Source organism: Lactuca sativa, chromosome 5 (genome assembly GCF_002870075.4).
Source record: "Lactuca sativa cultivar Salinas chromosome 5, Lsat_Salinas_v11, whole genome shotgun sequence".
In the NCBI taxonomy this organism is placed as follows: Eukaryota; Viridiplantae; Streptophyta; class Magnoliopsida; order Asterales; family Asteraceae; genus Lactuca; species Lactuca sativa.
The window spans coordinates 296804558-296829931 of NC_056627.2; the positions used below are offsets into that span (position 1 = coordinate 296804558).

The 25374-nt window shown below is 37.4% G+C and overlaps 2 protein-coding genes across 9 annotated transcripts; one reads left to right on the forward strand and one right to left on the reverse strand.

The window, feature by feature from the left end:
- The first annotated feature begins 643 nt into the window (after positions 1-643).
- LOC111892621 (FKBP12-interacting protein of 37 kDa) lies at positions 644-4325 on the forward strand. Of its 8 annotated transcripts, none has more exons than XR_002850586.3 (9): positions 644-1420; positions 1497-1745; positions 2032-2099; positions 2175-2211; positions 2333-2408; positions 2655-2809; positions 2883-2989; positions 3187-3425; positions 3988-4325. XR_002850586.3 is itself a non-coding variant. In XM_042895406.2 (7 exons), exons 2-6 carry the CDS (start codon positions 2077-2079, stop codon positions 2955-2957), a joined length of 366 nt encoding a protein of 121 aa, XP_042751340.1. In that variant the 5' UTR covers positions 649-1745; positions 2032-2076; the 3' UTR covers positions 2958-2989; positions 3187-4325. The 8 variants fall into 8 exon arrangements, 1 of the variants encoding a protein (XP_042751340.1); XR_006183182.2 differs by having other exon boundaries at positions 644-1133; positions 1274-1745; XR_008232575.1 differs by having other exon boundaries at positions 645-1133.
- Positions 4326-5293: 968 nt separating this feature from the next.
- On the reverse strand, positions 5294-8371 carry LOC111892535 (protein trichome birefringence-like 16). Its single transcript, XM_023888587.3, has 6 exons — positions 8189-8371; positions 7521-7738; positions 7164-7322; positions 6908-7063; positions 6426-6621; positions 5294-6329 (listed from the first exon to the last, which is right to left on the reverse strand). Exons 2-6 carry the CDS (start codon positions 7681-7683, stop codon positions 5507-5509), a joined length of 1497 nt encoding a protein of 498 aa, XP_023744355.1. The 5' UTR covers positions 7684-7738; positions 8189-8371; the 3' UTR covers positions 5294-5506.
- Positions 8372-25374: the final 17003 nt, after the last annotated feature.

The following is a 25374-nucleotide window of genomic DNA, read 5'->3' on the forward strand; positions in this document are numbered from 1 at the left end:
TTCTTCCTCCTCTAGCACCAAAACACACCAAAAATCACTTTTAAGCTCTTAAATCACTCAAATGGGGGCTAAGGGTCGATTTCTAGGGTTTGGAGGGATGGAGGTTGAAGATCTTGGGGTTAGGTTATGAGATAAGGAGCTTAAATAGGGTCCAAGACTCTAAAATACGGTTCTGATCTGACGGAATTACGCCCAGCGTACTCCAGAGAACCTTTTCGACCACTCCTGGTCATTACGCCCAGCGTAATCCCTTTTTCCCTAGTATGCCCCGCGTACTCGGCTAAGCCTGAAAACCACAAAACTTCCGAAGGCCATAACTTCTTCGTTACAAGTCCGATTCCGATGATCCTTATATCCACAGAAAGGTGACGAGAAGCTCTACACTTCTAACAAATCAAACCTTTCTTAAGACCTTCCAAACAAAAATCCATCTTCCACCAAAAGCCCAAACCGCCGCTTTACCGAAATACCCTTAGGTTTCAAAACAAGAACTGAACACCCAAATCACTTCTAATACATCACCTGCACCCAAATGGGCCTAGATCCTACCTCTTCAAAGTCCCTAATCCTTATGATGACCAATATTCGGCCCAGAGCCTCATGCTAGGAATCAATGAATAACAGGGTGTTACATCTATATTGTTGGTAACCACGTGTTTGCTTCACCGCTTTCTCTTCCGGTCATATTTGGATTTGTGTACATGGTCACCGCCCCAACCTTCTCTCATCTCTTTAGAAGCGTAATCAATTACCATTCTTTCTAGAAAAACCTACTCCTCCATCTTCTCTCTTCCATTTCGTCTCCACCCATCACCGCTCCCTCCACCAATACTTTTCTTTCACTTTCAGTTGTATGTTTCTGTCTTCTGTCTATACAGCCACCAGCAACCCATTGCCGATGCATCGCCTGCGACACATCCCCCAACGCACCACCATCAACTCCCCTTACTGTCACAGACCATCGGTCTGGTCGACACTAGATGATCACAATCTCATACCTCCCACTAACTATTTACCCCCACTAGCACATCTATATAAAAAATGATATTGGAGGGTTTCGAGTATGGTTACTTCGTCATTTGATCTTAGGTGCATCGAATGGAACGAAACCCCTATTTCTAGGAATGTAATAGGTATCTGTTTCGTTTTCCTTTTTACTAATTTTTTTTCCACTAATTTTCTTTTGATTGTTTTCTCTTTAACTCTCCACTGTTGGAACTGACACGGACGATGTACATATGCTCCGGTTATGGACCCATTTTTTGATTTTTAGATCAAACTAAAGTTTGTAAAGAAATGAAAGTAACATGACCGCCTCTTTAATCCAATCGATTATCGATTGCGAATGTGGTGTGTTTCGAGTTCTTCTCGACCAATTGCATCAGTTGTGTCTCTTTACCCTATTTCTCGGGTTTTCCCGGTAACTTCAATTCACCAGATGTACCTCACACCACTTTCTTTATTCTTTTATGTTTTATTAAATCGAATGTCATCAGGACACCTCGATTTCTTGCAACTCCATCGAAATATCAGAGATGGTCGACAACATATCAAATATTTCAAGGACTTATTTACTTGAACAAAAGAAACTAGAAGATTATTCATGATAATTTGAAGCCTGTAAATGTCCTTTTTGATGAATTTGGTGTTGCAAAAGTAACTGATTTTGGACTTAGTAAGATTGTAGAGGATGATGTTGGATCCCAAGGCATGGAGCTTACTTCTCAGGGTGCTAGAACATATTGGTGAGAGCTTTTATTGATTTTATTTTTTGTTATATATTATTATTATTATTATTATTATTATTATTATTAAATGGTGAAAATCTGTTGTACTTTTCTGTATTCTGCCCCTTAGTTGATTGGTTAAATTGATAAAATTATGAAACTATAAGTGCCTTTCTATGTTTTTTTTAACTGCTTTAACATCAGATTGTATATGGAGCATATGTATTTGTTTTTGTTAATATCAATTCGGAAGCTAACAAGAGATTTCATATTGATGATTAATGACTTATTTATTGCATCTCAGGCTAACTCAAAAACAGAAGAAACTGCATCAGGTGTAGCAACTGGGATGATTTTATCTCTGCGTGAAAGGTAATATCATCTCTTTTGTAATATTATACAGAAATTAACCCTTGCTTGTATTTATTTGTGTTGTGACTTTTGTAGTCTCGAGAACTGTAAAGATAATCTTGCCACATGCCAAGTATGTATATATTTTTTTCTTTTTTAAATAAATATGCTCTAAATATCTTTAACAATCATACAGTAAGATCTAAATACAATATTAATGGTGTTCTTTGTTATCTTAATGATCTTTGTCCCAGTTAGAGCTTGAAGCTACAAAGTCAGAAATTCAAAAGTGGCATTCTGCATTTCAGAATGACTCCTACATTACAATAGGTTGTTTTTTTAATATATTTCTTTAGCTACCCTCTTATAAATAAATAAAAAGATCAATTATAGTTATTGATGATATTTAACTAATTTATTTATGCAGAACCTAAAAATATTGTCACTTATCTCCACAATTTAAAATCTTCTAAAGAATTACTTAGAGATCGGGTTAACCAGTAACATCAGTTAACTAATAAACTGACCATGGTTTCTGAATTCTAATTCATGTTTTTTTACCCTATATTTGTTCAGCTAGAAAAAGCAAAGAAAAGGGAAGATGCGTTTATAGTAACCATTGCAAAGCGGGAACAGGAGATATCAGATTTAAATGTTTTTTTTTCAAAACTATTCATATTCAGTCTGTAGTTTGGGAATTAAGATCACAACTCAAGCCTCCATCAATGCAGGTATGTAATTACTTATTCTTCTATCTTCTTGTGGTTTTTTTTTTAATTTTAGCTATTACTCATTTTTGGACAGATCCGTGTGTCAATATATGATCAGGATATGGTTCTGGAACCATTCCTGTTGAAATTGAAGGGCATATTGATGTAGTATAGCATCTCTTGAGTAATTCCCTAGAGAAGGTGTGTAATTTTGTTTTATTTCCTCTTTATATTATCTATTACTCACATTGTACAACAATTTGACCATTTTGCCCCTATGGGTGCTCAGTAATATTAACATCTCAAAATTCTTACAATTGATTCCATTTTCTTTCATTTTTATACACATTTATATTCCATTCACATATTATGTAATACATATTGTCTTTTATTTTCAGTCTGGATGACAGTCCATGGGATGGGCGTAACATCATTTTCTTTCCTCTACAATAATTAGAGGATTATTCTAATAAGGCACCAACTATGAGATTTGTATGTCGTTTGTTCCACCCAAATAGTAAGTACAACCATAACTCTATAAGAAACAATTTATTATTTTTATGCAGTGTGTTTGGACATCTTGCAAAATCAATGGAGTCCTATCTATGATGTTGCTGTTATTCTCACCTCCATCCAAGTAACTTTCTACGATTTTTTTTCCTGCATTATATTAATGATATACTCATGGGTTGTGTGTATAGAAATGGAAATTGATTTATTAATTCATAGAAAGTAATTTTCTATGAATTTTTTTATCAATTCCCAAATATCAAATGGTTAAAAAGTTAAAATTTTATAATTTTCAAATGAAAAAAAAAATACCCAAAATATTAGGGTTTTTCTTTCATTTACTCTTTTTTAACTACAATTTGTCAACAGTATGATGTTATTTTATCTTATAAAAAGTAAAAATAAATAAATAAATAATATTAACAATATAAATTTATCTTTTATTAGTAGATAAAGAAATAAACATAGAGATTTCCTGCCATGAAACCTCAAACTGAAAGGCAGAAATTGGGGGCAAACTAGTCTTTATAGCTTAGTGACAAGAGAAGCTGACCTAGCACAAGCTTTGGGACTGATTCTTTTATAATTTTATTCCATTGTTATTTCTTTCGTTATACATATATTTTAGCAAAAGGGTGATTGGATTCATTCATTGACAAAGGGTTTTAATAGGAATTTAATACATACAGGTAAGGTAATGAAGTGAGCAAGGCTCCATAGATACAAAGGTTGGTCACACCATCGACATTGCAAAGAAAGAAGGCAAGATTTGCTGACAATAAGAAGAGGATTGGAAAGGCGAGCCTCCAGATTACCATCTATTGTTACATAAACACCTCTGTATGCATGGATACTATTTAAGAGTGTTAGATCTTGATATAACATTTTGTTATGTAACTGAGTTTTCTGTTCTGTTTTTAGTTAAGATTATATGCCCAACAGTGGATAACATGTTGGATTCTTGAATCTCCTTCAAGAATGAGGCTCATAAACACTTAATTAGAGTCAACACCAACGATTCCTTTTCCATCCCCTTCCTCTTTTCTGTTTCCAAACCAAACCGCATTCTATAGTTAACTCTTTGCTAGAAAATTAAAATTTTGTACAAAATTCATACTCAAGCCATCACATTCTGTAAACAAATTGTCCATGCAAGAATATCTACATAAGACATACCAAATTACCATGTAATCATTTCTATCGATAACAAGCACGAAGTTGTCAAAATGATCGGAGCTGTCCAAATCCATCCCCGCAAAGAGGGGTTCCTCATCTAGTTAATGATCGTAATCCAAAAGTGAACATTAATATATTATATAATTGAAAATACAATCAGTCGAAACTATCTTTGGTTGGACAAAAATTAACGTAGAACTTTGAAATTTATCGTTAGTGTTTCTCGAATTCACGATTTACCGTCCTTGTGATGGGGCTTCGACGACAAGTCCAGTCATGAGGTTCAGTTTTCCCTTTCTAATTAGAAGTGTACAAACCAAATTATAGAGAACTAAAAGAGTAGATTACATTTTTTTAGAAAACATAAATTAAATTAAAGATGCACAAGTTCGGATTCGAACTAACCTGATCAAAGCCCAATCAACGAAGCTTTTGTCCTTTATCAAAAATCCTGGCCCAGTCAAACAGTTTTTGAAACTGTTTAAAACCTTTAAAACCTCAAAATGAATGACGTGGCAAGTTGCCATTAAATTGATGAAAATCTATGATATCTTTCAATGATTTTGATTTCAATGGATTTTGAATTCAATTGTCAAAAAAAAATTTACCAATCTTAAATATATATACTAAAAATTAGCTTTTATAACTTTTAATTGAACTTCATAAAATTCAATCTTAAATATATATATTAAAAATTAGCTTTTATAACTTTTAATTGAACTTCATAAAATTCAATATATTATAGGAAAAATTAATAGTGGAATGGAATATAAAAAATGATATGATGTAGTAGTTTTTGCATCGATTATAGTCATTAGATAGTAATTAACAAGACATTTACGTATAATGTATTAATGGGTTTAATTACTTGGGTACAAAAAACATACACCAAATACAACATATAAAATATTCTCCCTCTTTCATATCAAAAACAACAAACTCTGCTTTTAATTACATCTCCCACATACTAATAATTATACATTTAAAAAAAAAAAAAAAAAAAAAGGGGGAATAAAAACTACATATATTATCTCAAATTTGTGCAAAAAGGATTTCATTCCACGTGTCAGGCACTCCAGGTAAGCACCAATGCAAGCAATCTTGCGTCCCGGGAGCTGCTCGCATGGAATATCTCGATATATGACCTTCCTCTCTCACCAACGACAACCCCGTTATATCCAATAACTTAACCTCCGTCCCCTTCACAGCTCCGGCAGCCACCGGATCACTAGATTCCTCTTGCACCACCTCCAATGTCCCCGGCGTTGTACTGTCACAAGTGCCGCCGGTGTTCCATTCGCCGTTGAAGAAGTGCCTAGGTGAAATCGACCTCAAGAACGCCTTCAATCCCGGGTATTTTGGCAACTCGGAGTTCACCCATCTCACGACGCTGTAGATCGTGAAGTTTTTAGCGCCTCCGATGTCGGCAATTTTTCTATTCGTGTTAGGTTTTCCGTTCACGTACATGATCCATTTGTTGGCGTTGAGTTTTCCTCTGTTCCAGTGATGGCCGGTGTTGAGAACGAGGACGTTGATTTTGTGGAGGAAGTGTTGGAGGAACGCCGGTGGGCGATCGAGGTGCATGGCGTAGTCGGTGGCGTGGTTTGTCGGGTCAACGGGTTGAATATCGCAGAGACTTGCGGACCAGTAGTAGAGGATGGTGGTGTTGGTGGTTGGGAACCGGTAAGCCCATCCGTCGGGTCGGGTTGACCCTTCGGCTTTGATTAAACCGTATTCCGTTCCGACGTCTTCTACATCCGGCATCTCTTCGCCGCCTGTTACCATGCACATCAGAGATTGGAACTGTTGTCGCCCCAAGGAATCGCCGACGAAAGCTAGGGTTTTATCCTGCATTCTGGAAATGGAATGGAATATGTGTCATTGGAATCAGTTAAACCGTGGTTTTGATTAGATGTAAAACTGGAATCGAATCTTTGCTTGTTTTGTTTACCTTTTGAGGAATTCAGGTCCTGTGAAATCGTCAATTTTGCAATCTTTTGGTTGCCATTTGAGCTTCTCGTATCCAAAATCAGTTCTCTGTGTCAAGCGACAAGCCCACATTCCGGATAACCATTGTTTACAACCAAATCCGGAATACAGAGGTCTGTTATCAGCAGGAATCCACTTTCCTTTTCCCAAGTTGCAGGCTGGAATTGGAATTGGTGTAAAATGGAATTGTCAAGAAAGTAATGAGATGTAAAAATATGTAACATGAGTCTTGATGTTTAAAGAGTATTCAAGAAGCATTAATGAGTATTAAAAATCAGTATTATTATGTAAGTTGGTTAGTTGTATTCCAGATTTGGTTCTCTCCTTTCCAAATCAAGAAAGAATGTTTATGCACTCATTCCTTTAAGAAGTATCATCTTTATTGTTCTATATAATTTATTAGACTTTGAAATGAAAAAAAAAAAAAAAAAAAGTAAGACAAACCTTGCTTTTCTACATTAGTCATTGGAGTGTCAATGTGTTCTTCTGTCACAGCTGACTCTGTTGTATGGGAGGTCACTGAAGCTATTAACTGTGGTTTAAATGGTTTTGAGTCATCATCTCCTTCAGAAATGGATTTTTCAATAATAGCATTGCTCTCTGCATCCATGTAACATGAACAATAAGATCCAATGACATATTTTATAAAATCAGACTTTAGTTTGTTAATCCCAGTGGAGAAAAGAATGAGTATTTTTACCATGGTGGTTTTCGTGAGTTGTTGGGGATTCATCTTGTCGAGTGTTCAAAGATGCTGTATTTGTTGAAAGTGATGGTGGGAGAATATTAACGACTGGTTTATCTTCCTTAAAGTCTTGTTTTACTTCGGTGACATGTTCCCTTTCCCTTTTCAATTCATCTGACATCACAAATTTCAACAAAGAAAAGGTTTCAAAAACATCTTCTGAAAAGTTATTTATAAAACTCCCCCCTCTTATACTAGAAATGAAGATCAGGAAGATAAGAATATGGTTCAGATTTGCATAGGAAAGTCCATGGATTTGATTTAAAGGAGGATAAAGAAACTAAAAGAAGAGAGGTAGATAGGAAATCAAACCTGGAAAGATATGTAATGTTTGATCATGAGGTGGAAGCAAAGTTGTGAGACGAGGGGTTTTTTCCCAATTCCAGACTACAATCGATGCACAAACAAAAACGATGAAGAAGAGAGAGAGCTGCCTCATCTTCAGCCCATAGAAGTAGCCTCCTCCTCCTTTCATCGATAAGATAAATTCTGGTTCTTAATCCAATAACATTGCCTTTTCAGACCGATATCTGCAGAACATACAACATGAAAAAAATTAATTAAATTTTGAAAACTTTCTTCTTCACGAAACCCTTTCTACAGATCTACATACACTCTTCCTTATTCCAACATTTATCCTCTCCTGCAATTGTAAAATGTTGTGACTAAACGATTTAAGCAGGTGACATTATCGAATCAAAGTTGTTTACTGAGAATCAAGTAACCGGGAATCACGCAATCGGAGCGCTAACTAATTCAAACAAGAACAAACCAATATCTGGATCTAAAGTTAAATAATTACTATTATTTACCACAATCCGAGAGAGATAGAACGGTTTCTCACCAAAAACGAATGTAACAAAACAATCAATAAAAAGACCTAAGAATCGGGGCAACGATCTGTACGTATCATTCAACTGCATATATGCAGACAATTACAATTTACAGATACAGTTTGTGTACATTGAGGAATTACATACCTGAATGGACCTCGGAATGAATATGAGCCCTTGAATCGAGGACCAATCCAGAAAGCGGTTGGGGTTTCCTCTTTTTATTGAAAATGAAAATGAGTTGAAGAAGTTGAGAATATATAGAGAAACGATATGAACAGAAGAAGACGATGTTAAGCGTAGAAACCCTCGCACGTTGTAGCAATCGATACCAATTAAGAATTTAAGATGGTCACCTTTTGGTTCTCACTTATTTATAACAACTGTTTAACCCATTTTGGCAAAAATATGAATATATACATATTTATTTTCCCTTTCCTCAATTAGGCTAATTGATTTTGGAAGTTGAATATTCAGGTTTTATTTTGTAATTTAACTTGTTATGTGTGGTATTATCTAAACCAAATGAAACCAACGATTCTCGAAAGTGTTTCCATTCTCAATATATGATCATGGGGAAAATGCTACAATAGTACGATTATCTTTTATGTTTGGTCCGATTTGACCAACCATGCTATTTTTTTTGCATAATTGACCATTAACATCTTACTGTGGATGTTAATTATACCACTCTGACTGTTTGTAGAAGGTTTTCCGGTTAAGAAACTTACCTGGCATTCAAAGTGTAGGAAAGAGATCGGAAGTTACCATGTATTGTTGACTACACGTGGAATACTTAGTCAATGGCCCGGTATTTAAACAAAAGATAGCTACCTCTTTTGGATCACCCCTAATATCTTTGTTTCCCTTTACATAAAGCTTCCCAAACAAACTTGAGTTTCAATTAATGGCTTCTTCCTCTTCGATTTCCTCATCCAGAAACCCACATCTGCAGATCACCAACTTCCGACACTCGTCCAGTAGTGCAAACATGTGTGGGTGTGATAAGCCCGCCAAGGAAAGAACTAGCTTGAAGTACCACAATCCTGGTCACCAATTCTGGAATTGTCAGAATAGCCTAGTTGTCGATTTCGTTAATAATTTCAAAGTAATGTCTAATTTTATAATGTTTAAAATGTGTAGGATTATAGTTAGAAACCCTAACACTTAAACGAATAGTAGAATGACAGTGGTTTTTATGACTTTATGCAACTTTGTTTACTTCCTTATCGTGTACTTTAGTTACGTAACCATCAAATATGTGATGATCGTGTACATCGCTTCATTTGCAGACACAATTGAAAAAGTGAGATTACTTTATGTGGAAGGATGACGAACTACCTGAAGGTTGCTATAAAAGCTTAATCAGGTCTTTAAAGGAGAAGCTGAATATGAAGGAAGAACTTGTTGAGTTGGTCATGTTGAGAACAAAAGTACACGAGCAGGAGTATCTACTTTCAAAGGAGAAGGAGGTGGTGATGAACTTGGATAATGAAGTCTTAGCAGAGAAGGAACATGTGCTCAACTTCCACATCCCTAAGATTGTCTCCATTTTCCATACCATCAACACAGGAGTCGTTATCATCAACTTCATTATGTTCTTCATCAAACCTCCCCCCCCCAATTCCATCCCCATCATGGTCAACATAAATAGAAATTATGTCATGTGTGTCATATGCATCAAAAATAAAAGCAACATAATCTACATCATCAAAAAGAGGTCGAATGTCATCACATAAACCTTTTTCTGGTTCACAGTAGTAAAGTTTTTTAATCTCCTCATTCATGAAACGTTTTAGGAAAGTGACACAATGAGAATAAGTCATAAAAGAAAAATCAACATTACCGAAGGAGCTTTTCACTCCCCCCAAGTAAGACAAAGGAGTATGAGTAAATACACCTTGGTAATTTAGTTCCACTATCGCAAACAGTCCAACTTGTCCATCATTAGGTTATGTCATTTTTGCTCATAGCTTCATTTAGAAGTCGATCGACAGCACTGCTACCTCGATCTTAAGCAACTTTGAAAACCCTAACTCTTGACTAGTCGTTTACTTCTCGTAGAGGAAATGAGGTCGACAGGAAGGAGACGAGTGAAGTAAAGGGTTGATTTAATATATCTCATTAAAATGATGTGGACCAAATATACACATCATTAAGTCTTTAAACATAAAATAAATGACAAATGGTATTAGAAACTGGGAAATCTTCTACAAACGGTCACGGTGGTATAATTGACATCTATAGTAAAAGGTTAATGGTCAATTATGCAAAAAATAACATGGTTGGTCAAATCGGACCAAACATAAAAGATATTTGTGCTATAGTAGCATTTCCCCTATGATCATGTATATAACGAGGGTGATTTTAATATTAGATGATTAAAAATTGTACGAATAAGTTTTTTTAACATCAAGAATGTAACATCCTGTTTCCCGTCATTTCATATTTCAGGGTCGTGGCCCATAAGTCGAATGGGGTAAAAGCTTTAGGCCTTAAGGAGGTAAATATTAGACCTTATGGAAGGAGGTAATGATGGTTGAGAGATCTAAACCTTGAATTGTGTTTTGGGCCGAAGGGTAAAAATGGAAAAGTCATAGGTCAGGTTCTTGCATGAATATGGATTTTTGTTCAAGATATTTTTAGCTCAAGATATTTAGATAACATTGTAGAGCTCTTTAACACCTTTTCATCGATATAAAGAGGTTGAAAAAGGAGTTGGAACAAAGAAGTTACGATCGTTTGAAGTTATGGCAATTTTTGGGCTAGCCACGTACGTTGGGCGTACGAGGAGTACGATGGGCGTACTAAGGCATCCCTAGTATGTTGGGTGTACGTGATCAGTGCCCAAATCCTATTTTCATGGTGTGAGCCTTATTTAAGCTCCTTAACTTCCCCAAACCCACTCAATTCCCAGTCTCCACCTTTCCAACACCCTCTCTTGAAACCCTAACCCTAGTTTGAGCCTTGTGAGCAAAAAAGAAAGTGTTTTTAAGTGCTTTTGAGTGTTCTTGATGCACCTTGGAGAAGAAGGAACTCATTAAAGAAGCATTGGTTGTATTGGAACTTGTTTGGACCTTGTTCATCTTGATCTTTCTTCTGGAGGTATAAAGTTTGAATCTTGATGATGAAATTGTTAGATCTAGCTAGTTTTGGGTGTTATGAGCTTTTGATCACTTTAAGTGCATAAAGTTTAGATCTTGAAAGTTTGTGACCTTGTTATGGATAAATTTGGAAACTTTATCCATCTAAACAGTATATTGATTCAGATCTGAAGGTTGAAGACTTAGACTTAATGAATTAAGTTGAAAAATATGAACTTTTGGTCCCTTTATGACTTAAAAGACTAGATCTTGTTTGTTGGGACCATTCTAATGGATAAAGTTGGAAACTTTATCCATCATGGAGTTGTTAGGAACCATAAAAATGTGATATTGGTCCTCCTATCCCTTCAATGCAAAAGTTGTAATGTCTTAATGGATTATTAAGTTAGGGTTTTAGCTTTTGGACCTTTCCTTAGCCATGGAAAGTCATAAAGGTGGAAACCTTATGACTTAAGACAATGTTTTGAGGCTAGATATGAGTTTGGGTGAAAAGTCCTTAAGGGATTAAGTGCTTAATGGAAAGGATAGAACCGACTCAAGTACGCTAAGTGTAATTTTTGTACGTTGGGCGTACTAAGCTATCCCATGTACGTGAGGCGTACGTTGAGTACACAGCGCGTACTCAACCAGCCTTAGAATTTGAATTTTTTTGACTCCCTGGACCGTTGAATTTTTGACCAAGTTTGACTTTAGGTCAAACTTGAGGGTTTTGATTGGTGATTAAGATTTTATATGGTTCTGATGTTAGTGGATCCATGGGAGCAAGTAGTGTAGCAGGGAATGTATCACAATGTTCTCGGGGTTCTTCATTTCAGGTGAGTTTTGCCTCATTGTACATGTGGGTCAAAGGCGCCAATGCCGGCCCACTAGTTTTGGTTATCTTTAGTAGAAGGATGCTATAAGGACTGTATATAGTCATGTAGGATAGACTGATGACTCTTGATCTAGGCTTTCTTGCCTTTTCCTTGTTTGGATGTGGCTCGAGAGTAGGATTATCTATTCGGGTGTCTATCTCACCTCTTAGTACATACGGTTATGCATTCCTTAGATTTTTGGTATTTAGTATGTTTCCATGTTGTAGTGACCTGGTAGATCGGTATCCTGGTAGTTGGTATGTTGTTATGATGTAGTGATCTATTAGATCTGTATCCTGGTATTTAGGATGTGTGTTATGTTGTAGTGACTTGTTAGATCTGTATCCTCGTAGTTTGTATGTTTGTATGTTGTAGTGATCTGTTATATCTATATTTTGGTATTTAGGATGTTTCTATGTGGTAGTGATCTGTAGATCTGTATGCATATCTATACTTGTTAATTATCATCTAGTGGAGTGACCTAAGGGTTGTACGTAGTCATGTAGAATAGCTTAAGAACTTTTGATTTAGGTTTTCTTGCCTTTTCATTGTTTTGATGTAGATCTAGTGTAAGATTTTATGTTCAGTTGGCTATCTCACTATGGTTACTTATGGTTACGCATTATGTGGAGGTTAGTTGGTTGCGGGACTGGATGATATGAGAGGACTAGTAGGCGGTTGTGAGTTTTATGATTGATGATTGCATGTATTATGTCCCTACTTGATCCTTGAATGTTTATATGTTGACATATTGTAACGTCCCAAAAATATAGACAAAAAATTTTCAATTTTTAAATAACTAAAACGATTATCCAAATATCATAATAACCATAGCAAATCAAAATGTATCATCTAGATCATAAAACATCGGAGTAATCATAAGAATGTGAAACATGATAGTGTGTGCACTGGGATCACCCCAAGCTCTTCCCCTTTGCTCTAGAAGTACCTGAAACATAAACTGAAAACCATAAGCACGAAACTTAGTGAGTTCCCCTAAATACCACATACCACACATATCAAACATATAATGGGCCCCACCCTAACTCGCATAACGGACCCCGCCCACTGAGTATAACGGGCCTCGCCCTAACTCGCATAACGAGCCCTGCCCACTAAGTATAGCGGGCCTCACCCTAACTCACATAAAGGGTTCCTCCCACTGAATATAATGGGCCTTGCCCTAACTCGCATAACGGGCCCCGCTCAACATACAAACATACAAGTATAACAAGTAATAACATACAAAATAACCAATGGGCCCCGCCCAGTAAGAATACATGCACATAGAGATGCAAGAGTCACAGAGACTTCTAGCATCCTAACATATCAACCATGGGCAGACATTAGTGCCTTCGACCTGCTAAAAATGGTGAGGAAACTCACCTCAAACTCCTGAATCACTCAGATAAATCTCTGCATGCTGGTCCGACAAATCCCCACACAATAAATACCAATAACATCCAATTAATAATTGGATCCCAATCCATAACCATAAGTCTAATCTATTAGGCCCATAACCAGGGAAAAATACCATTTTGCCCTTTATCCAAGTTGGCCCAAGGCTAATGCCCAATTCAACTACTATGAAGCCCCAAACTCTACTTGGCAACCCAAGGCCCAATTATGGCCCAATCTTTCAAATTAGGCCCAAACCCATCATGGGCCTAAAATCCAAGGAAGCCCAACATGCTATTTTAAAGTCCAACACAAAAGTCTAATGATTCAATAAGGCCCAAAAAAAAGAAGCCCAAACATTGCCCCAATACCGAAAACATCAAGTCCAAGGCCCATCTGCTGAGTACGCGAGGCGTACTCAGCTCGTACGCTTAGCGTACTCCTTTTGGGGCTAGTACACGCAGCGTAACAACTGGGTACGTCCAATGTACTCCTCAATATGCCATCCTACTCTATTAAGCACTTAATTGGTTAAGCCTTTCCTCCAAACTTATAGATCTGATCCCTAGAGGCCACTTATCACGTAAAGTTGGCAACTTTACATACATGCATAGCTTAATGGGGCTTAATAGCTCAAAAAGTGCTTAACAAATGTTTTAATACATGCATGGGTCCAAATACTCCATAAAGTTGGCATTTTTATGAACTTAGGGACTGAATGGAGCTAAGATCTAGCATCCATTTCCCCTGCAGTAGATCAAAAGCTATCCTTTAATACAAAGGACTCAAAAGATGCACAAATGTTCCATGAACTAGATCTAACATAGAAGAGCACAAAGGCATAAGCTTTTTACCTCAAAAGGCTTGCAAAAGTGGAAGTGATCCTGGATCCACAAGCTCAATCAACTAACTCAAGAGTTTACTCTTCTTCTTCTTCACCTTAAGACGCCAAAATCCCTTTATCAAGCAAAAAATGTACACCAAATCACTCTAGGGTTTTGTTTTTGGGAAAGGGAAAGGTGGAGGCTGGCTAAACATGACCAAATGAGGCTATAATGAGGTTTAAATAGGGTGCAAACCCTAAAAATTAGGGTTTGTCTCAAACTCACGTACGTCATGCGTACTCCACGTACGCCCCGCATATGTGGTTAAGTCTCGTGACCAAATTATGGCTAGTACGCTAAGCGTACCTAATGAGTACGTTGCGTACTAACCAAGGGAACAATTTTGAAAGAAATTTGCATTAGGGGCTAAAAATGAAACTTACCATAACTTGAATGTTACACATATGGTGGTAGTGGGCCGAGGCGGTCCTGATTTGTGATGTAGGCTAAGATACCCAGTGCGGGTCGACTGTAAGTCGTAGGCACGGAGGCTCAAGAAGAACAGTTGAGTTGAGGCGGTAGGCCAAAAAACCCTAGGTATTCCAACATGATGGTTGATTGGACTTGATGCATGCTTGTATGTTTATCATATGGGGTATTTTTGGGGAAACTCACTAAGCTTTGTGCTTACCCATTTGTTTATTGTTTCATGTATCATTGGTCATCATGGGAAGGCGAAGGCTTGACTGTACACATTCATCAACAACAATTAATATTATGTGATTTAATATTACTCTGATTTTTATAAATGTATTTGGAATAAATAGGTTTCTCCATAACGGATTTATAATTGGGAAGATTTACTTAAGTAAATTTGAAAATTTTTGGATGTGAAAATGGGACGTTACAAGTTGGTATCAGAGCCCTGGTTTGAGCGACTTAGCTAGTGGATAAGCTAAGGTTCTTTTAGGAACTGTTGGATATAAATGCCTAATTTTTGTGATGTTGTAAGATATAGGGGGTTTCTTGCTTGATATATATTACTTGATTTGTGATTGATGCGTGTATGTTGATTAGTTGTATATGGTCGAGATTGAATAGCCTTAGAATGATCGACTTAGACTTACTTCATGTTCCATGTTTAATTGTGGACTTAGGGCAGATTCAATTATTCGACAATCTATCTAATCTTGTATTGTGTACAACAAGCATGCACAAAAGCAATCTGTGGTGCGGGAGCGAGGGTAATCCTAGGAGGAGTGCTTAAGAAGTTAGTTGTAGCTCGTAGGAGAAGTGGGTGTTAGCATACCTAGGAGTGGTCTAGTGCAATGACTTAGGACCTTGGGCTGAATTCTGAATCGACTACGGATAGGTGTGGAAGGTAGTATGGGCCCGTACTACTGAAAGCACAGGATTCGTTTGGGATTCATGAGGAATTTCGAGGCTACTAAGGAACTAATAAGAGTAGGGCCTGGTGTGTTGAGCATTGTGTTATGATGTCTGATCTTTTCTTGGTATATTTTTAGTATGGTGGTTACGAGAGGATCTGGTTCCGTGTCAAGAGCGAGTGGCTAGGATAGGCTAGGGTTGATTGATGATCAGATTCGAGAGATCATCGCAACTGAGGTTGTTTCTTCTGTTCGGAGGTCTATGTCGGAGATGTTTGGGTCTATCAAGACTGCCATGATTGAGCTTTTTAATGATCTGTATTCTGCTCTTTCGGATGTTGGTATTGCTATAACCACTGCGGTGTTTCTGCGGCAGGGATTCGAGGGGATAGTTCTTTCTTGTATCGTGACTTCGACAATACAAAGCCTTCGGAGTTTGATGGGGTCGGGAACCTAATTGTAGCAATGATATGGTTGTCTAATGTGGAAGGTTGTTTCTTTACAAGCTTTTGCCTTGCTGAACATAAGGTCAAGTACGCCATGAACCATCTCAGGTTGGAGGCAAGGCATTGGTGGAGATTGGTGACTAGTGCTTACTCTTTTGAGCAGAGATTTATTGTTACTTGGGAGTCCTTTTCGAAGATGTTATGTGCGAGTTATGTTCCCTTGGTGGAGAGGGAGAGGTTGGCTCATGAGTATTTGGATTTGAGGCAAACTATTGAGACGGTGACGGAGATCACTAAGATGTTTACGAAGAAGGCTCTCTTCTACCCTGAATTTGCTGCCTCTGAGTAGGCTCGGATGACTTGGTACCTGAGTATGCTCAAGACGGATATTCGGCAGTTTGTGTCTACCCACCGATATAGTACCATCGCTAAGCTTCAGGATGTCGCGAGGATGCGAAAGATTGAGATAGACAACCAAGCAAGGGATCAGTGTCAGGCTCCAGTTCAGTCCTAACCTATAGCAAAGCTATTCAAGTCTGCCGACTGGAGTTCGGGATCAGCTGAAGGGATATGAAAATCTTTTGTATGTCACAGGTGTAGAGAGGAGGGTCATTTTGGTAGAGATTGCAGGCGAAGTGTGTGGGTTTGTTTCTGTTGCAGCCAGGAAATTCACAATAGAGCTCGTTTTCCTTTTCTCATTTTTGGTAAGGTATTGGATCCCTCACCCCTATCTTGGCAGTTACCCAACAGTCGTCTTGGAACGCTTGGTGTCCCGGAGACCGATATGTGAGTTAGCAGTTCTTCTATTTAACAATTGATGTAGTATTGGTATTTATTTGTAATTCATGTTTATGTTTGGAAGTTCGGTTGTAACCTTGGATGATCAATTGAATGAAATTGATTTGTTCTCTCTATTTTAAATGAATTATTATTATGAATGGATTAATTATCTTGTAATCGATTGTATGCGTGATGGAATTTGTGAATGTTGTGAGGATTTAGATTCTCCTGTGTGTATGGATATCAATGGTTGAGATCAAGTAGCAGGGGACCAAAGGATTGTGAAGTTTTCAAATTCCAGTATAATTCAAGTAAGGGAGAGTGGAACCTCGTAGCAGGAACACCTTATTCCAAGGTACGGTTCTCAGTCAGATTTCTCCAAGTTCAAGACTTTTGTGCAGCTGTTGAATATTTCAGTTTCGTGTTAAGATCATCACCAACTATTGGATTCCCCTTCAAGTCATATTAGTTTTATTTGTGGAATTATATGTAGTTTGTGGTTGTGCTTTAGACTCTAGGGTGTTAGGAGCCCAGGTTGAGGGATGTGATGAGGGCTTCCTTGTCTGTTCTTGTTTGATTAGGGATTGGAGGTCTGAGTCATGGCCCGAAGACCTGTTAGGATTAGTTAATTTTTGTTGGCCCGAGTTTTTTTGTTGGTCAGTGGATCAAGTTTAAGCATGAGTGTTGTCTGTAGATAGCTAACCAGGTTTTTCGGAGCCAAGTAAGAGCATGACCTAGTTTGGTATGTAACCAGTTGGTTCTCGTCGTGATGGTGCACTTATGTGCGAGATTATCATGATGACGTTTGGCCGAGGAAGTTTCGAGCCAATCAAATCTACGGGTTTTCAGTTAGTTTGGTTGATGTGAGGGGTTGCATCATGAAGTGGAAACAAGTGTTGATTTCAAGGACGAAATCTAATTTAAGTGAGGGAGAACTGTAACATCCTGTTTCCTGTCAATTCTTAATTTAGGGTCGTGGGTCGGAAGTTGATTTTGTAAAAGTTATGGGCCTTAAGGAGGTAAATATTAGACCTTGTGGAAGGAGGTGATGATGTTCGAGAGATCTAACCCTTGAATTGTGTTTTGGGCCGAAGGGTAAAAGGGAATAGGCCGGCCAGGTTCTTGCATAAAATATGGATTTTTTTTTCGAGAAGTTTTTATCCCAAAATATTTAGATAATATTGTAGAACTCTTCAACACCTTTTCCATGGATATAAACAATGTTGAAAATAGAGTTGGAACGAAAAAGTTACGATCGTTTGTAGTTATGGTGATTTTTGGTCTAGTCGCATACGTTGAGCGTACTAGGGCATCCCTAGTACGCTAGGCGTACGCGATCAGTGCCCAAACCCTATTTTCATGGCTTGAGGCCTATTTAAGCTCCTTAACTTCTCCAAACCCACTCCATTCTCAGCCTCCACCTCTCCAACACCCTCTTTTGAAACCATAACCCTATTTTGATCCTTGTGAGCAAAAAGAAGGTGTTTTAAGTGCTTTGGATTGTTCTTGGTGCACCTTGGAGAAGAAAGAACTCATTGAAGAAGAGTTGGTTGCATTGGAGCTTGTAGATCCAGACCTTGTTCACCTTGATCTTTTTTCTGGAGACATAAATCTTGATGAAGAAATTGTTAAATCTAGCTAGTTTAGGGTGTTATGATCTTTTGGTCATTTTAAGTGCATAAACTTTAGATCTTGAAAGTTTGTGACCTTTTATGGATAAAGTTAGAAACTTTATCCATCTAAACATCATACTGATTCAAATCCGAAGGTTGGAGACTTGGACTTAATGGATTAAGTTGAAAAAGATGCACTTTTTGTCCTTTTATGACTTAAAGACTAGATCTTCTTTGTTGGGACCATTCTAATGGATAAAGTTGGAGACTTTATCCATTATGGAGCTGTTAGGAACCATAAAAATGTGATCTTGGTCCTCATATCCCTTCCATGCAAAAGTTGTAATGTCTTAATAGATTAATAAGTTAGGGTTTTAGCTTTTGGACCTTCCCTAGCCATGGAAAGTAATAAAGGTGGAAACTTTATGACTTAAGACAATGTTTTGAGGCTAGATCTGAGTTTGGATGAAAGGTCCTTAAGGGATTAAGTGCTTAATGGAAAGGATGGAACCAGCTCGAGTACGCTGAGCATAATTTCTGTACGGTGGGCATACTAAGCCATCCCATGTGCACGGGGAGTAAGTTGAGAACGCAGGGCGTACTCAACCAGCCTTGGACTTTGAATTTTGTTGACTCCGTTGACTGTTGACTTTTTGAACAAGTTTGAATTTCGGTCAAACTTGAGGCTTTTAATTGGTGATTAAGATTTCATATGTTTCTGATGTTAGTGGATCCACATGAGCAAGTAGTGTAGCAGGGAGCATATTACAATGTTCTTGGGTTTCTTCATTTCAGGTGAGTTTTGCCTCATTGTTCCCATGGGTTAAAGGCACCAATTTCAACCTACTAGTTTTGGTTATCTTTAGTGGAAGGATGGCATAAGGACTATATATAGTCATGTAGGATAGACTGAGGACTCTTGATCTAGGCTTTCTTGCCTTTTCCTAGTTTGGATGTGGCTCGAGAATAGGATTATTTGTCCGGGTGCCTATCTCACCTTTGAGTACATACGGATATGCATTCCCTAGATTGTTGGTATTTAGTATGTTTCCATGTTCTAGTGACCTGGTAGATCGGTATCCTGGCAGTTGATATGTTGCTTCGTTATAGTGACTTGTTAGATCTGTATCTTGGTATTTAGGATGTTGTTATGATGTAGTGACCTGTTAGATATATATCATGGTAGTTGGTATATTGATATGATGTAGTGATATGTTAGATCTGTATCCTAGTATTTAGGATGTTGTTATGCGGTAGTGATCTGTAGATCTGTATGTCTATCTGTACTTGCTAGTTATAATCTAGTAGAGTGCCCTACGTAGTCATGTAGGATAGCCTGAGAACTATTAATCTAGGCTTTCTTGCCTTTTCCTTGTTTGGATGTAGATCTAGAGTAGGATCATCAGTTTGGGTGGCTATCTCTCCTATGGTTACTTATGGTTACGCATTCTATGGAGGTTAGTTGGTAGTAGGATTGTATATTGTGAGAGGACTAGTAGGCGGTAGTGAGTTGTATCATTGATGATTGCATGTATTATGTGTTGACTTGATCTTGATTGTTTGTATGTCAACATATGGTAGTAGTGAGTTGAGGCAGTCCTACTTTGTGTTGTAGGTCAGGATACTCGGTGCGGGCTGGTTGTAAGCCATAGGCACAGAGGCTCGGGAAGAGCGGGTGGGTTTAGGCAATAGGCCAACAAACCCAGGGTATTCTAGCCTAATGGCTGAGTGGACCCGATGCATGTCAGTATGTTTATCATATGGGGTATTTTGGGGGAAACTCACTAAGCTTTGTGTTTATCCAGTTGTTTATTGTTTCAGGTATCATCGGTCATCATGGGAAGGCGTAGGCGTGACTGTACACATTCATCAACAACAATGAAGATTCCACACTTTAATATTTCTCTGATTTTTATAAATATATTTAGAATACACGGTTTTCTCCATAACAAATTTATAATTGAGAATATTTACTTAAATAAATTTGAAAATTTTTTGTTGTCAAAATGGGACGTCATAGAGAAATTTATTAAAGCAACACGATCAAGATGCTAGTGAGCATTAAATGAAATACAAGGCAAATTGAGACTGATGGTCCAACTATCCCATGACAAAAAACTATATTTTGTAACTTGGCAAAAAGTCCTATGTGTTTGCCACTAAATTAGCAAAAACCCTGAATTAAAATTTTCATTGAATGTGGACACAATACTTTCGTTTACTTATCACTTAGGAGTGAATAGCCGGTAATGAGCAGGTTACCTATACTATTCACTCACCATTCTCCTTAAAATATTACCCCATCCGAATTCAAACCTATTTCCTAGCCATCACCTTTCATGAACCATCACTGAGAAAGTGTTTTCATGCATTCGAGAAGGGTTTCACACTAAGAAGGGTTTCACAGTCCCCAATTTCGCATCTTTGAGTTCTGAAATCATTGGTGAAGTAACGTGGAGTAAAAAGGTACATATATGGAAATAAAGAAAGTGAAGGGTTTTGTGGGTGGTTATCTTCGTTATGGAGTTCCAACTATGGACTAACAAGTTAGTTTTTTTATAAAACATATGGCTTCTACTTCTGGAACTAAGAAGCCTGAGGTGCTTGAGAAGACTTACCTTCCAAACCCCAACTCCGGTGATGAAGCATTTGACTTTAGCTTCGTGAATTTTTCTGAAGAAACTTTCAAAATCCATTCAAAACTATATGATGACCATTTCCTTAACTTATTCAAAGATGAAAACATTTTAAGGAGAAGTGTTGATAGAATGGTAGATGATGGAGACAATCCTGGTGGCCAACAAAATGAGCATGTCCACTTAGATGAGGACGATGAAGATGTTGGTGTGGAGTATAAGGTGCATGATCCCAATGTTGACTGGAAAGAAATGAGGCCATGATTAGGAGACTGTTATGTATCCCCTGCTCAACTCAGTTTTGCATTAACAAACTATGCAGTCTATGGAGGATACCAACTTTATTTTGAAAAAATGATAGAGTGAGGGTTATAGCTAAGTGTGGAAGTGGAACTTGTGACAATAAAAAAAGTGTCCCTTTAGGATTGCAACTGAATGGAAGTACAATAAAAGGACATTCCAGATTAAATTCTATAATGACATTCATTTATGTGCTATGAATTATCACTTCGGTTCCTTAGTTGCTAGCAATTGGATAGCTAAACATTACATGAAATATGTAATCATGAAGCCCAAGATGACATTTCTAGATATGCAAGCAGATGTGCTACAAAGGTTTTTAGTGAGTGTAACTGTTGAGGAATTCCAAAGAGCAGGGGATACGATAATGGGGTGCTAGAAGGGAAGTTAGAATACCATCATGCTAGCGTTTGGAACTATGCCATTGCAATTAGGTTGACTAATCCGGGGTATAACTTGCTTGGTAGGAGTAGAAAGTAATCTTGGGTTTAACTATTTCAAGAGGATTTATGTTGGCTTCAAGGCTTTCAGAGATGGATGGAACAGAGGCTGCAGAAGGGTTATAGGACTAGATGGTACTATCTTGAAGGGACAAATAAATGGGGAGATTCTAACTGCTATTGGAAGAGATGCAGACAACCATGTCTACCCAATATCATGGGAAGTTGTGAATGATGAGAATAAGGACAATTGGACCTGGTTTATTGAGAAATTGGTTGTTGATTTGGATCTTGGTGTTGGCAATGGACTAGTTGTTATCTCAGACCAACACATGGTACATATAATATATATCAGTATACAATATACATTAGTCTATGTAATAGTCATTAGTTGCAGCATGTGTTTTTTTGTTAATTGTAAGGACTTCTATAGGTTGTGGCAGACCTACTCCCCCACGTTGAGCACAGACAATGTGCTAGACACATCTTTGAAAATTTCAAGAAGAAATACACAGGATTAGAGGTGATGAATTTTTTTGGGAAGCTATTATGAGTATAGTGAAAGGGGACTTTGTTGCTATAATGGAGAAGATGATAAAAACATGCTACAACTATCTTATGGAAAGGAAACCTGAAGCCTTGTGCATAGCCTTCTTTTCTCATGGTTATGCTTGTGAGGTAGTAGAGAATGGGATTTCAGAATGTTTTAATGGCATGATCAAAGAAATGCAGAAGAAGCCTCTACTTACAATGCTTGAGGAAATAAGAATTTTCCTTATGAAAAAGGTTTTATCATCAAGGTGAAGAGGTATCCAAATAGAGGGGTAATTGTGGGCCCAACATCTTATTAAAGATTGAGGAGTTCAGGAAGGATATGAGGTAATGTTTGTTTAATGTGCATGTATTATGTATTTATTGTTTATGTGTGTAGTTTGTTTGTTTGTTGTGTAGGTTGTGGACAGTGGTGTCAAGTCAAGGGGATGTGTTTGAGACAAGGCATTGCTATTATGGATACAAGGTGGATTTAGCCACTCACACTTGCACCTGCAAATTTTGGATGTTGTCTGGCATACCATGTGTTCATGTTCAAGTTGCAATCAAATTCATCTACAAAGATCCAAATAAGTTCATTTCTTCTTGGTTCTATAAGGACAATTATGTTGCCACATATATGGAGAACATATTACTTGTAGGTTGCATCAACTTGTAGCCAACGACTGATTTTATTAAACAATTACCACCCCTAGTTAGAAGGACGCCTGGAAGACCCAAAGTAAAGAGAGTAAAGCATGTATATGAATCATAAGATGCCAAATACCCCTCACAAAGGTTAAAGGTGCCTAGGACTGTGAGGTGTGGAAATTGCCAAGAGCTTGGGGATAATAAGGTTTCATGCACAAATGGTGAAGTACTAAGCCTCCTGTCCCAAAAAAGAGGATTTGAAGACCTGGGAAAAGATAGGAAACAAAAACCTATCTTTGACCAATTTCCTCCACTTAGGCCTGCTATATCAAGAAGGGATGGTGCTCCTCCTGTTTTTGAATCTGGTGGTCAAGATTATGCACCTCATGTTTCTAGATCTGGTGGTCAAGATGGTGCTCCTCCTATTTCTGAAGTTGGTGGTCAAGATGGTACTCCTCCTGGTTCTCAATCTAGTGGTCGTGTAGATTTACTAACTAGTTTTCCATATTGTAGTGTTATGGATAAGTTGAGGAAAGAGAGATTAAAAAAAGATAGGCTAAGGAAGGAGAGGTTGAAGATATAGAGGTTGGAGAAAGAGTGCTACCCTTGGGTCCTGGTTCTTACAATATCCATTAGGTGAAAAAGAGGAATCCTTCTGAAAGAATTAGGAAACCGAAGCTTAGGAAAATGGTCCAAGATCCTGATGGTGGTGGTTCTACCAAAACCCCTTGGGTTTTAGATTAAGAAGTTGTGTTTTAAAGTTTGAATGGGTAGAATGAGCATTAGTAAATAAGTTGCCCTTTTAGTAAACATTTACCAATTAAGAAGTTATGTTTAAAGGGTTGAATAAGTAGAATGGGCATTAGTAAATAAGTTGCCCTTTTTGTAAACTTCTACTTTTGGTACACTTGTATTTTGGTAACAAGCTTCCAATTCTTGTCCATAAATTGGAAGTTGGTTCTAATTAGGCTACCTGGTATGGTAGTGGTTTGTATGAGAATTGGAAAGTACATTCCCTTTTTGGGGCTATTAACTTAAATTGACATTGGATATATGAATGTTATCTTATCAATATATATGCCTTGATCAGTATAATTGTTGTTACCTTCCATGTTTTGGTTAGTTTCTTAAGTAGCTTGATGTTACATTTTCAAGATTTGGTTATTTTTTTCATAGGTATGTGTTAAATTTATTGTCATTACTAATACATAATACATTGTTATCATTAGGATTATCGTTGTCATCTCTTACAACACCAAAATATTGACATACATAACACATGCATCAAATTACTGTCTATCTTGACCAAATAACCATTACATCTAAACTACTACTACTATTCCACGTGAACCTAACTAATGCTTACAACTTCACAGTGCTTTAACCACAACATTGTGAAGCATAAAACCCATCACAATTACCACCGCCAAAAGAACGACCATCATAATTAGCATTACCTTCAACAGGTTTAAAATATCCATTTGAACTGCTTTGTTGTTCTTGGCCTCCTCCGAAAGCTTCAAAATCTCCATTTCAAATGATTTGTTCTTCTTAGCCTCCTTCAAATCCATAGGGAATTTCCACATGGTTTCCTTGTAGTAAGTGTTTGGCAGTGGTGGATCGAGCCATACAAAATTGCATTTTTTTGGAGTCCTATACAACATGACCACTTATTCATACTAGTTCAAGAGAAAAAAAAGTAGAAAACTTAAGGTCGATATTACTAGATAGTTTGGACACCCCCTGAATTTCCTGCATGGATTCTCGACAATTTTGGAGATTGAGAAAGTGGCGCGTTCATCACACTCGCATCTCAAATCTTCAGAACACCGATTCCTTAAAGCTTATTCATTGTACCCTTGTGTGTGCATGTTGGAGGACGATACCATGTTGCAGGATTGAGGTTGGAGAGGAGAAATGACTTGACCTAGCTAACAACTGACCTCTATCATTTTTCTTTGCTTTGTAACCTGCTGAAAACGGTGAAACCGACACTTTGCCCTTTTCTCATAATTCCATGAAAATATCATGTCTGCAATCAATGAAGAATTAAATTTAGGGCTTTTGCCAATTTAGTGGCAAAAACATGGGAATTTTATGATATTAGTCCATACTTTTTATCCAACAAAAGGAGGTGGTTTTTAATTTCCCAGAAAATGGAATTACAATTCATGATCATGCCCTTGAAAATCTTGTTGTTCCTATACCACCAGAAAACATATATGAAAGCCAATAGAATCATTCCAACCCTGTTGCTTTTATCCTTATTATTTGCATCCCTCTTCTGAATAGTTTGGAACATAACTTCGATGATAACCTTGTCAGCTGGGAACTCATGACTCCACATATTAATAATAGCGATAACTTC

Excerpts from the sequence above, each read along its gene's own strand:
- LOC111892621 (XM_042895406.2), top strand. The coding sequence starts at position 2,077 with ATGATTTTATCTCTGCGTGAAAG. Across the intron at positions 2,100-2,174 it reads ATTTTATCTCTGCGTGAAAG|TCTCGAGAACTGTAAAGATA; the intron begins GTAATATCATCT and ends TGACTTTTGTAG. Across the intron at positions 2,810-2,882 it reads TCAAGCCTCCATCAATGCAG|ATCCGTGTGTCAATATATGA; the intron begins GTATGTAATTAC and ends ATTTTTGGACAG.
- LOC111892535 (XM_023888587.3), bottom strand. The coding sequence starts at position 7,683 with ATGAAAGGAGGAGGAGGCTACTTCTATGGGCTGAAGATGAGGCAGCTC. Across the intron at positions 7,064-7,163 it reads AACTCACGAAAACCACCATG|AGAGCAATGCTATTATTGAA; the intron begins GTAAAAATACTC and ends ACATGGATGCAG. Across the intron at positions 6,622-6,907 it reads GACTAATGTAGAAAAGCAAG|CCTGCAACTTGGGAAAAGGA; the intron begins GTTTGTCTTACT and ends TTCCAATTCCAG.